At 40.2% G+C, this 13434-nt stretch overlaps 1 protein-coding gene across 1 annotated transcript; it reads left to right on the top strand.

Annotated features, from left to right (window-relative positions):
• The first annotated feature begins 1201 nt into the window (after window positions 1-1201).
• LOC122093855 (peroxidase 7-like) lies at window positions 1202-7294 on the top strand. Its single transcript, XM_042664400.1, has 6 exons — window positions 1202-1788; window positions 3618-3675; window positions 3964-4096; window positions 5902-6086; window positions 6199-6541; window positions 6843-7294. The coding sequence occupies exons 1-6, from the start codon at window positions 1202-1204 to the stop codon at window positions 7292-7294; spliced, it is 1758 nt and encodes a 585-aa protein (XP_042520334.1).
• Window positions 7295-13434: the final 6140 nt, after the last annotated feature.

Consider the following 13434-nt stretch of genomic DNA (forward strand, 5'->3'; position numbering starts at 1 on the left):
CGAATCTTCAATCACTTAAGGGTGTGGTCCATTGATCCTTGTTGGCATCTTAGGATATTCCTTATACCCCTGGGACAACTACAGACGGGCTGGTTTTGCATCTCGGTTCAGTTCTGATCCATTATTCTTTTTCTAGCCCGAAAAGAATAATCACTTGTACGGTGACCAAATAGATGAGTACTTTTAATTGAACACATCCATCTTGCTTAGAATTTCGTCCTCTTTGCAACAATGAAAAGAAACATAACCTCTTTATGTGTAAAATTAGAGATATAACACTCGATAGTCCTTAAGGCCTTGAAAAAATAAAACCTGCAAAAAGAGTGTAAAACCCAAGGTAACTCCATTCTAAATATGTACAATGCATGCTTTTATACCCTAGATTTCACACATAAATGTGCTCATCAATCCCACTCCATTGCCTGGAGTTCTCTCACATGGACATCTGGGTTCATATAAATGATTTACTACCCCATCTGTACACAAAAGAAGCTATGGAAAAAATTCTCTAAGTTTGGGTGTCTCATAATGGTAAGATTGCCAGCATCCTTGAAGGATTATACCCGAGCTATAGCTACTAGGGTCTCTATTTTTATTAATTACCCACTTCGTACTAGCTTGAGACTAACATACTCGGGAAGAGATCCTTTCTGGATCTAGCTTTCGTATGCAAAGCTCCCTCACTTTTATTTTTTCTGTGGCATCATAGGTCATGATCAAAAGTCCTGCCAATGCCAATGATGAAGGTCGCTTCACAAGGTTTCCCAGACCACCGCCACTTCACCTTCTTCGAAAGGAAACTTTGTGCCTGTGTAACGACACCTTATATGGGGACTGGTTGAGGTTGGGTGGTTCCGCTATTTACCCTCTAATCACTTCACAAATGTGTCTTCTTGCAAAGGCTTTTATCATTGATCAGACACCTGGAGTTGGGTTTGATGAATCAAATATGTCGGTTCCCTTTCAAGATGCTCGACAACTCTGCAATCTCATCGAGTCATATGTCCATCCCCCAGTAGATCTCCAGAAGCGACTCTTATCCAATCAATCAAGATTCCCACTCTTTCTAGCTCCGGTGAGCACCTGATTCAACCGTCTCCTAAGAGAGCGGAGGGACCCTGCTTCCAATCCATAATCTCTTTCCATTACCAATCCACACCAAGATGAATATTCTGAAGCTTTAAGAACAAGAGGGACCCAAATGGGCCTGATTCAAGTCCCAAGTAAGGAATTTAAAGAGAATCAAGATGGTGCTTCCTCATCTAGTAGGGACGTTTTAGTGGAATCAGACATTTCAGGCCCATCATTTTCCTCAAGTACTCTTCAGGTCCTGACAGTTCCTAATGGACAGGGACAGAGACTAATTGATTCACAAGACCAAATTGTTGAAGAGGGCTGCCACCTGAACCATTCAATTGAAGATGATCTAGAACAACCAGAGAATATACCTTGCTTGGACCTGGGCCCTTCAATGGTTTCATGTTCACTTCCTATTCAAGGTGGTTTACACACTCTAACTCATATGGAGTCCTCTGCTTTAACATCGGTCTCTAAGATAGTTTTGGTCTCAGCTACCTCTCAAGACTGTACATCAACACCACCTTCCACAGTGGTGATTGAAGAGCTCCATGCCGATGATAACCTCAATTTAAGCCCACCAAGGAGCAAAAGAAGAGGCCAAAGCCCACCAAGCCTCATCATTCAAGGTCTAAAAAAACTATGCATCTCCTCTAACAGGGGTCTTCCTGTCCCAGACTCTCCTAAGTTTTTGACATGGCACTCTCCTAAGTAACTCCACAAGACAAAAGCTCGACAACATCATCTCAGTATCAAGCAACCATCGTCCATTAAGGGAGTTAATTCTGACTTGAAAAAGGTTTGGGTGGCTACCTCAAAGCCAGCCCATGTATCCATTCCCAAAATGATTTGTTATGCAAATCCTTTACTGACGAGGAGATAAAAACTGCTCTATTTCAAATTGGAGCTTATAAAGCTCCTGGTCTTAATGGGATGCCGGGGGGATTCTTCCAATCGTATTGGCATATTGTTGGGCCTGATGCCATCTCTGCTACAGATTTTTCAGTAATGAGTTTATGCTTAAGGATTTTAATCATACTGCCATCATCCTTATCCCTAAGCAGAAGTGTCCTGAGCTTATTAGTTAATATAGGCCTATTAGCTTGTGTACTGTCTTTTATAAAATTATAGCTAAGTGTTTAGTTAATAGGCTTAAACCCCTTCTTCACTCCCTTATCAGCCCCTCCCAAAGTGGCTTTATCCCATCAAGAACCATCTCAAACAACGTGCATGTTGCTCACGAGATATTACATCAAATGCATACATCCAGGGGTAAAACAAGCTATATAACACTCAAACTTGACCTTTTTAAGGCCTATGACAAGGTTGAATGGCATTTCTTGGAGCATACCCTTCTTAGATTAGGTTTTGGTGCTACTTGGGTGAATTGGGTTATGCAATGTGTTACCACTGTGAGTTTTCACATCAAAGTCAATGGGTCTATCATTGGTAGTGTCTCCCCCAAGTGAGGTCTCAGACAGGGTCGCCCCCTAAGCCTATATCTGTTTATCCTATGTTAGGAAGCCTTGTCTAATTCTCTTTTCCAGGCTGAGCTCTCCAATCAAATTTCTGGGATTAAAACTAGTAGATTTGGCCTACTATCTCCCACCTCCTTTTCGCTGATGATTGCTTAGTATTCTTTAAAGTGGGATTTGAGGAAGGCAGGACCATTATCAATTTTCTCAAGAATTTTTCCCTAGTTTTTGGACATGAACTTAACACTAGTAAATCTAGTGTTCTCTTTAGCCCGAATGTGCCTTCTGTGCTTGCTGGTGAAGTTTCCTCCATCTTAGGGTTCAATGTGGTGCCCATTCATGGTAAATATTTAGGATTACCTATGGAGTTTGGTAGATCCAAAAAATTCCTTTTTAATAACGTCATTGAGAGAGTTCAATCTAAATTAGCAAGGTGGAAAGAGAGTCTCTTGTCTGCGGCAGGAAAGAAAGTCCTCTTAAAGTCTATAGCTACTAACATTCCCCTTTACCCCATGTCCTTATTCTTGCTTCCCCAGTCTGTTTGTAATAAATTGAACAAATTATTAAGACATTTCTGGTGGAAAGACAAGTTCGGTAAGGGTGGCTTTGGGTAAGTTGAAACAAACTTTGTAGGAGCCAATCTTTGGGTGGGGTTGCTTCAGAGATTTTCAAAGCTTTAATTTAGCCCTTCTTGCCCGCCAGTGTTGGCGTCTACTATCAAATGAGGAAGCGTTGTGGGTAAAAGTGTTCAAAGGGAAGTATTTTCCGAACTCCTCTTTTTTGGATGCCCCCAATCGTCATTCTTGCTCCTGGGCTTGGAGAAGCCTCATGAAAGGAAGGTCTTTGCTATTGAATGGATTGCGTAGAAGTGTGGGAGATGGCAAATCCACCTCTATTTTTTATGATGCTTGGGTCCCTTCGTTGCTGGGAGGAAAACTGACGAGAAATTACCCCTCCTCTCACATTCATCTCGTGGAGGATCTTATCATAAATCCATCAAGACAACGGAATATCCCACTCATTAAGGCTTCCTTTTCATCTAATGATGCTCAAGCTATCTTGCAGGTACTTCTTCATATTTCCCCTTCTCCGGATGGTTGGTTTTCAGGGTACACAAAGAATGGTAAGTTCATTGTTAAATCAGCTTATTATGCTGCTTTTCACTTGAAGAATGCTAGCACAAATGTTTCTGTCCTTAATGCCTCATCCTCAAATTCTAGTTTTTGGAAACAATTGTGGAATTTAAAAATTTCACCAAAAATTAAAATATTTTTATGGAGGTGTTGTTCTAATGCCATTGCTGTTAATAAATTGCTGCATAGTAGATTTATGTCTTGTCTCCCTCTTTGTCCTATTAGTCTTGTAGATAATGAATCAATAGTTCATGCTCTTTTTCGTTGCCCCTTTGCAGCTTCTGTGTGGAAAGCTTTCCCTTTCAGACTTGATACCTCCACTTTACAAGGAGCTAAGTTTAGTGATTGGTTTGATTATCTTCTTATCAGATTTAAAGAGGTTCCGGACCAACAAGACTGGCATATTCAATGGTTGTCTCTCCTTTGGCAAATATAGAAATCAAGAAACAAGGTTGTATTTAACTTTGAACTGCCAAATTTAGTCTTTACTATATCAGCTTTCAATCATACTGTGGAGGACAGCAGGTTGGGTATGAATCGGTTAGCTCTATCTAGTCAACCATCTAATGTTTCATTCTCTCATTTTGTATTTTCAGATTTTCAGCTTTTAAACCTGCCAATGGATTCTGTTGTTGCTTTTACCGATGGGGCTTGGAACTCAAAGACAAAGAAAGGAGGAAGAGGGGCGATCATTTTTTATAAAGGAAAGTCTTTCATTGGAACTAAGTGTAAGGCCAGCTGGGATTTTCAGCTTTAGTTATGGAGGTAGAGAATGTGCGTGATGCTCTTCTTTTGGCCCGTAGTCTTGGGCTTCTGCATCTCCTCATCTTCTTAGATTGCCAACCGCTTATTTTTTCCCTCAACAACATTGTTTCATCTTTGAATTGGCCTACTTTAGCTATAGTTGATGATATTTTGGCTCTTTCTTTGGACTTTTCCACACTTAATTTTGGTTTCATCCCTATGTCTATGAATAGAGAAGCTAATTTCCTTGCTAGAGGGGCTTTAAATTTTTGGCTTTCAAAATCTTGGTAGATTAATGGCCCCCTTCCCTTTTAAATATGTCTTTCCTCGGAAGGAGGTTCTCTCTTGCTGATTTTAGTTAATGAATTTTATTTTCTATCCAAAACAAAAAAAGGAGAGAGGAGGGCGGTGGGTGGGTTTGGTATAGGGACGTGTCGGCCGAGGCCGAGGCTTTAGGTTGAGCCTGATTATGTGCTATTAATTTCTTGTGTGAAATAACATAAAAATGTTAAAAGAAAAAAGAAATAAGGGCCATGCCCAACCTACGCTGACTCCAGTAAGTTCGGGTTTGGGCTGAGCTATCCCAGTTCAATTTTGTACTGCTGAGTTTGGGTTTTCAAAACTGGACCAGCTTGACCTCGCTACACCCTTGGGGTAGATGCTTGCATCCTTGTATCATTTTTCTTTCTATTCATTTAAATGGTTTACAAAGGATCGTGTTTTTCTTCATCCATAATTGATGATCATCATTGGCCTTAGATGGTGTAAGGGAATAATAAATGCATTTTGAATTTTCAACAAATAGAAGGAATAATAATATATAACCTTAGCAGATTCGCCACTGTTTCGTTCATGCACATCGAAGAAAACTACTCTCAAATTTTTTTTTTTTTCTTAAGAATATATTCCCTTAATAATATATCAGTGAAATACTATATTTGGTGCATGAATTCTCCAATGTCAACGCTCTATGTGTCTATATTTCCCTTTCCTCTTATTTCATAGGGAAAGTAGAACGAGATTAAGAAAAACGCTGGCATAAACAACGCTGCATAACATTTGCCCTTTTAAATTATTGGATAAATCTCAATCAACCCCAGATGTTATCCCCAAATCCAATTATAAAGCAAGACGTGCCTTCAGAAGTCCTAACACATTACTATATTAATTTTTTAAAATGAAAAGAAAAAGAGAAGAGGTGAATCAATAATATTCCCCACCTTACAGGTGGGCATGTCAACTTTGATACATATATGCGTCCCACGTATCTCTTCTCTAATTCCTCAAACCATTTCATATATACAAACACACAATCAACCATAGAAGAGGACCTTAAAGCTCAAACTTGGATTCCCTGTTCTCTCTTGTTCTGTAATTTTTAGGCTTTCATCCTGAAGAAAAAAGAAAGAAGATGAAGAAGTCCTCTCTTTCTTCACTTCATCTCTTTCTTGTTTCTGTCACTCATTTGGCAGTGTTATCATCAGTCCGGGGACACATGGTCATACCGGCGTCAGAGTCATTGGCTATCTCTTATTACCAAAAGAGATGCCCCCAAGCAGAGTCCATTATCTATAGAAAAGTGAATCAATGGATTAACAGTGATTACACCCTTGGGGGTGCCATTCTCAGGCTCCACTTCCACGACTGTGCCGTTAGGGTAATTAATTAACTAAGCCCAGATTTGAATTTGAGACTAATAATCCATTAATGCACTATCTTTGATATATATATATATATATATATGACCATTGTTTGTGATTGATTTGCAGGGATGTGATGCTTCTATTCTGCTAAACCACACAGGGAGTGAGAGGCATGCACCAAATAGCCAGACTTTGAGAGGCTTTGCATTGATAGATGACATCAAAGCAGAGCTTGAGAAGATATGCCCCAAGACTGTGTCTTGTGCGGATATTCTCACAGCTGCAGCAAGGGATGCCACTGTCAAGCTTGGTGGTCCTTTCTGGGAGGTTCCCATGGGCAGGAAGGATGGGTTGGTTTCCATTGCCAAGGAAGCCGATGTAGTTCCTATGGGGCATGAAAGTGTCACTCAACTCATCGAGTTCTGCCAAGCTCGTGGCTTGAATATAGTTGATTTGGTTGTTCTCTCAGGTAAATATATATAAATCCATCACCATCATCATCCTATATATTGTTGGGACTTGGGTAGAACTGAGATCTTTCCCAAGGGATTTTCTCTATCCTCGGAGGCACACTGGAGTTGTCATGTCCTATAGCTCTGATACCTCTTGTTAGGATATGGGTAGAATTCATTATAAAAAGCTATCGGGTTTTTTACATCTGATATAACTTTTCGCGTGGAACCCCAACATATATCTCATTAATTTTGTCAAGCATAGTATTAACTGTGACTGAAATTAATGGCGGGCTGCTTCTTCTTCTTCTTCTTCAGGGGCACACACCATTGGAAGGAGTACCTGTGGTTCACTACAATACAGGCTCTATAACTTCAATGGAACTGGAAAGCCTGATCCATCCATTGACTGGAAGTATCTCAACTTCTTGAGAAGAAAATGCAGATGGGCATCAGAATTTGTCGACCTTGATGCTACTACCCCAACAAAGTTCGATGCCATGTACTACACAAATCTTGAGAAGAAGATGGGATTGTTAGCCACAGATCAAAAGCTGTTCGTTGATGCAAGGACTCAACCTCTTGTTACCACATTGGCTAATCAACCCTATATGTTCACCTCTCAGTTTGCTGTGTCCATGGTGAACCTGGGAAATGTCCAAGTTCTCACAGGGATTCATGAAGGAGAAATTAGAGAGAATTGCAATTTGCTCAATCCTCGTCCTCATCGTCCATCTCTTCCTCATCCTCATGGGCTCAAATTTCCTTAATTAGCATCACTAAGTTGCTGCTTTTGGCCCATATATATATATATATATATATTGTTTTCCACTATATATAGTAACTGCTCACAAGGGCATTGAACAGATAGGGACAATTGTAAGAGCTTGAGGTTTTAATATTATGGACTCGTATTAATTTTGAGATTAAGAACAAGCGCCTCTTCTTTCCTTCGGTAGCTCCTTAATAAACTTTCCTACTACTTAATTATTTTTGTCCTCAAAAGCAAGGTCGGCTGAGTTGTATTAATCATTCTATAAAATACCCTTAAGTTAGTTACTTTGAACAAAGATGAAGTTTAATAAAGAAAATCAAGAGAAGAGATTCCTCCCAAGAATGCAAGGTTTTACAAGATAGACAGGTGGTTTTAATTAGAAATTAAGTTTGAATTAGCATGGTTTTTTTTTTTTTTTTTTTTAATGGGCTTAATAAATATATTGTTAATATTAAATAATATAGGGACGGCAATACAGGCGGTGGTTCTTCCAATTAACTTACCACGTCTCTAAGGCTCCGTTTGGTATCGTTCTAAAAAAACGTTTCTGGAGTTTTTTTCGTTCTATTGGAACGAAAAAACAGAATCTTCTGTTTGGTGCACTTATGGTCTATTTCTGTTTTTTTGGAACAAAAAGTGAAAAAAAAAAAAAAACTGAAAAAACGAGATTGGACGGAACTCCAAAATGGAGTTCCGTCTTCCCAATTTTGTTTCATTTTACTAAAAAAAAAAAAAAAAAAAATTCCCGATAAAAATCTGAAATTTTGAAACACCATTTTTTCGTTTAAAAACTGCGTTTTGACACAGAAACTGAAATTTTCGTTTTTGACACGAAACGGCGTTTCTGGAACAGAAACGATACCAAACGGGCCCTAAGACTTCAGAACTTATTTTAATGGGAAAAGTCTTTTTTTATTAAAAAATAAAAATAAAAATGAGTTGCATCAACAGGGACCGGCCATTGATACTGGATACAAAGTTGACTATATTTTTAAGAACGTTCCACATATATTGAATCAATCTTTTTATTTTTATTTTTTTGGTAAGCCATATATTGAATCAATCAAGCGTGGTTGTTGTAATGGTTGGATCTGAATTTGTCTTAACCATTCGATCATTCATACTAATTGGTTTATTAACGATCTGGATCGGATATCACTGGACACCAAATAAACCAACACAATTTGCTCCAATCTTCCGGAAAGGTTAGAATTTAGAAACTATCGAGATGGAGCTGAAATGGGAGGAAGGGATCCGATCCATAAATCTAAACCAGAACATGGACCTTGCCCCAATTCCTAACACCATATTATAAAGACCTCTGGAAATATAAAAAATCCCTTAGCTGGTCGGGCGGTTCTGCACCAATGCGGGCCCAATGAGGGGGCACTCATGGGATGTGTTTTTTGGGTTTCATAGAGGTGGGGGCATCATTTCATCGCCCACTATATATGGGTGTAGACACTACAGGCCAGGAGCATTCATTTCCCCATTTTTTTTTTTTTTTGGTAGAATAGATCTTATAGTTAATTAAGGGGAGAAGGTTCCCTAAAAAGAAGTGTGACCCCTACACTAGTGAGGCCAATGAGAGTACATAGAAGCATCAACAGGGATTAAATTTATGCTTTCCATGAGGGTTAAAGCAGTCATTTCACCCTTTTCTATCTGGAGGCAACAACCATACTGACTTTCAGGCGAAAGCTACACTAACAACTCCTTCCTTCATCTCTCTCCTCTACCTTAATCTCCATATAAACATCAATCATGGTAAAACCCTATTTTGCAAACTTCGTTTGGACTGAATTTTAATACATGAATGAGGATCATTGGGTGACACTCAGTTTATATCAGTTGGGAACTTGGGATCACCATATCCTTTCCATCAAAGTAACCAAAAAAACTATATAATGGATCTCATCCAACGGTGGACTATTTATTATATCAGCTTTAGTACCTCTCATACCCAAAATATTGCCATGGGCCAGTTTTTCATGAAGAAAAAAGGCTCCACAATCAATGTATCACCCACATGAACATTTTTTGGTCATAAAACGAGAATCCTTTTTATTGAAAGAAAGAAGAACGGTTGAAACACCGTCCAAAAATAAGGGAGCTATTAACAAGGAAAGGGGGTGGCCGAAGCCACCAAACAAAAGACAGACTGAGCATTCGAGCTCCGCAGGCAAGGAAAACTGAGGCTGCATTGTTTGCAAGCTGCATGTGGGAAAACCTGATGGTGACGAAATTGGAGGACAGAGCAATCACGTCTTGGGCAATAGCGGCGCTAGCCCAGTCAAGGGATGACACCAAACCATTCAGGAAGGAGATGGCCGGGGAGCAATCAGATTGAATAGTGATCCGAGACGGGCCAAGGCTGAGAGCAAGCTGCATACAGTCACGAATGGCCTCCATTTTAGATGCATATGCCGACACTGCGGAGCAATGTTTACACTTAGCTGCCACAAAGAGGTCATGAGGGTCCCAAATGATACAACCCCTACCACAACTGGAATCAATGGATTTCCAAGAGCCGTTAGTGAAGATTGCATAAAAGGAGTCCAGACAGGGGGCGAGTGTGGATAGTGGGACAGGAATATTGTCAGGAGGCCTACCACTCTTTTTGAACGGATCCGAAGCCTCAATGATCATAGGAGTGTAAGCAGCAAATGTTGAACTTAAGAATGGATGCTTGCATTCAAACACAGCACGGTTTCTGGCTTTCCAAATCTGCCATAAGATCGAAGACTAGGTAATATTTAGATAATCAGCCGATGCTGTGTCCTTATAGCGAGTCAGCATAAAGGAAAACCATTCCTGAATCGAGCTTCCTCCATAATCATTAACATCCAGGTGCAGAGGAGAGGCCAACCAACAAGCAGAGGCATGATCACAGCAAAAAAGTGCATGAATAGGGTCCTCGATCTGAGTATGCCAGAGGGAACAAAGAGGATTCAAACCAACTCCCCTCTTACATAGTCCTGCAGCAGTCGCAATTGCTTCGTGTCCACAACGCCATAGGAACAGTTGGACCTTTGGTTGGATATTCATCATCTAAATCTCGCACCAATAGTTGGATTAAGAGGAAGCCAAGGTTGTGCCATTGCTTATAGTAGGAGCAGATAGGCAGGATAGGTAGGCTGAGCGCACAGAGAACTTGCCAGTACAGGTAAAAGACCAAATCCAAGAGTTGCCGATGGATTGCGAGGTAATTGGGAGTTGAAGGATAGCCTGAGCTTTAGAGAGGGTGAACAAGTCTAAGATCAGATCTGATCTCCAACACTTGGACCGCCAATCGATCAGTTTACACACATTGAAATCCAAAGAAGGAAATGACCTACAAGAAATTCTGCCATGAGGCAGGGATGGGATCCATGGATCGTTGAAGACATCAGTTGATTCCCCGTTGTTGACCTATCGCCTCAAGCCTTTAAGAAGACAATCCCTACCTTTGAGAAGACTCTTCCAGCCCCATGAACTATTATGATCTTGCCTCAATGAAGTTGTTGTTGGAGAAATACTTTGCCTTGAAAATACGGACCCATAGGCAGTTGGGATTGTGAATGATTCTCCAACCTTGCCTGTCTAGTAGGGCATGATTGAAAGAGATGAAGTCATGAAACCCAAGTCCTCCATCACGCTTTGATTTGCAAAGAGGCTGCCATTGGACCTAGTGAATGCCTTGACTAGCACCGTTTCTCCACCAGAATTGACGAATCATTTTATTAAGCGACTTGCAAAGTTTGCGAGGCAAGAGGAAGTTCGACATCGTAAAGGTTGGGATACACGAGGCCATAGACTGAATCATTACTGCTTTGCCAGCTGCAGATAAATATTTGTCGCTCCAATCATTTAGCTTGGCCTGAACTTTGTCAGTGATGAATGTGAAAATATGTCGTTTTGATTTCCCCAAAAATGAGGGTAAACTGAGGTAGATGCCACGACTTTGAACTTCCACCAGCCCGAGGGAAGAGCAAATGTTTGATCAGGTTGTTGTATTGGTTTCCTTGCTGAAAATGATTCTTGATTTTTCCATATTTGATTGTTGACCCAAAGCCGTACAATAGTCATCAAGAATCCTTTTAATTGAAGATCCCTCGGAGGAAGATGCTTTTGAGAATATCATGCAATCATCAGCGAACATGAGGTATGAGACTTGGGGACCCCCTCTGCTAATCCGGATACCATATAACACCTTATTGGAGACTGCATTGCTGAATTTTTGGGACAGGGCCTGTTGACAAAGAATGAATAGATAGGGGCTTAGCAAGCAGCCCTGACGGAGTCCTCTAGTGGGGGTAACTGTTCCAATAATCGACCCATTCAGCTTGATGGAGTATTCCACTATAGACACGCACTGGAGCACCTAATTAACCATTGATCTGCAAAACCAAGGCTTAGAAGCATCTATTCTAAAAAGGGCCATTCAATCCGATCATATGCCTTGCTTAAATCTAATTGTAGAGCCATAAACCCCTTTTTACTTTCAGATTTTTGCATATGATAGAGAGTTTCATGGGCTATAAATATATTATTAGAGATTGATTTGCCCGGGATGAAAGCACTCTAAGATTGGTCTATGATCGAATCCAAACGAGGTTTTAAACGGTTGGCTAAACATTTTGCAATTATTTTGTTATCAACCGTGCAAAGGTTAATAGGTCTAAGGTGCCCCATTTTTGAAGGATTTTTCCTTTTGGGGATCAGGGAGAGTACCATACGATTGAAAGCCCTAAGGATATACCCGTTTGTAAAAAAAATGCTAGACAACTGAGATTACGTCGTTCCTCACTATTTCCTTGTGCAAATGGTAGAATCTGGCCGGAATTCCATCCAAACCAAGGGCTTTGTAACCTCCGATCTGGAAGGTGGTAGTAGTAATCTCAGATGCTGAAATGGGGGCACATAGACGTTCATTTGTCGTAGTATCAATTGTAGTAGGGATTTGCGAAAGAAAGGATGCAACATTTGGGGGGTGGGAAGATGCAAAGAGAGAGGAAAAGTAGGACCTGACATGGTTTTGAAGCTCGCCCTCTTTGGGTAACCATGGCCCATCGTCAGCTTTCCGTTTTGAAATTTTGTTTGTATGTTGCCGAGTTGTAGTACATGTGTGGAAAAAATTGGCACTACGGTCCCTTGCCCGGAGCCACTGAACTCTCAATTGCTGTGCTTAAATATTTTTCTTCTTGGTCAAGGAGGCCTTCAAGCTGTCTCTGAAGATTGCATTCCTCTGATTAACGCTATGCTCAGATGGGAGCAGCTTGTAGGTCCTCGAGATCAGCCTCAACCCTTGAAGAAAAATACTAGCAAGTTACATAACTCTTGCACCAATGTAGAAGTCAATGAGAGGAGTGCACAAGGGCATCAACAAGGGATGAGGGTGTTTTATATTTCACAGGGGTGGAATTGTCATTTTACCCCTTGCATTCAGGCACAGGGCCACGCAACTAGCTTGACAGACCTCTTTTCCCCTAATTATGATTAACTAACGGAATAATTTGTTGTCACTAAGGTGGTGCAGGTTGTCCTCTCTTAATGGAAATAAAAATTGTAATCTCTTTTAATTACCGCTTGTATTACTCCTAAAATCTTTTAATATAATATTTAAATAATAAAAAAATATCTTTAAATAAATAGAAATCATTTATTACATTTTAAATGACAAGATTAACCCGAAACCGTGTATATGAAACTAAAAGGAAAAAAAACGAGTAAGGTTACAATTTCGTTGTAACCAATGTTGGTTACAACAAAATTTTCCCTTATTACTAAAAACACCATCTGTCAGTGAATAGCACAGCTAAGCTAAGTGAAGCATGAATCAAGGTATTGGTGTTGGAATGGTCGTATCCGCCGATACTTATTGGTGTCACTTTAAGCCAATCCATATCGGTATTGCGATCTGTATCGTAATGCCCAAGACAGATATTGATATGTTTACCCAATATAGGGTGGTTCGGGCGATACGTGATTTATTTTTGAAATTCTGTCGGATCCTGGATTGGTATGCCCGTTCCAAACCGAAACAGATGTATCAACATTGGTATCACCGGAGGCGGTTTCGGCCTCCGATACTGATACCTATAATATTGAAGTCGAGTGAATATAAAATAGTGATAGTGTATGTTATCTGGTGAA

Source organism: Macadamia integrifolia, chromosome 11, assembly GCF_013358625.1.
Source record: "Macadamia integrifolia cultivar HAES 741 chromosome 11, SCU_Mint_v3, whole genome shotgun sequence".
Taxonomy (NCBI): domain Eukaryota; kingdom Viridiplantae; phylum Streptophyta; class Magnoliopsida; order Proteales; family Proteaceae; genus Macadamia; species Macadamia integrifolia.

Bases quoted from the DNA above. Each gene is read 5' to 3' on its own strand.
- LOC122093855 (XM_042664400.1), top strand. From the start codon at position 1,202: ATGGGCCTGATTCAAGTCCCAAGTAAGGAATTTAAAGAGAATCAAGAT. The intron at 6,087-6,198 runs GTAATTAATTAA...ATTGATTTGCAG, and splicing joins TCCACGACTGTGCCGTTAGG to GGATGTGATGCTTCTATTCT. The intron at 6,542-6,842 runs GTAAATATATAT...CTTCTTCTTCAG, and splicing joins TGATTTGGTTGTTCTCTCAG to GGGCACACACCATTGGAAGG.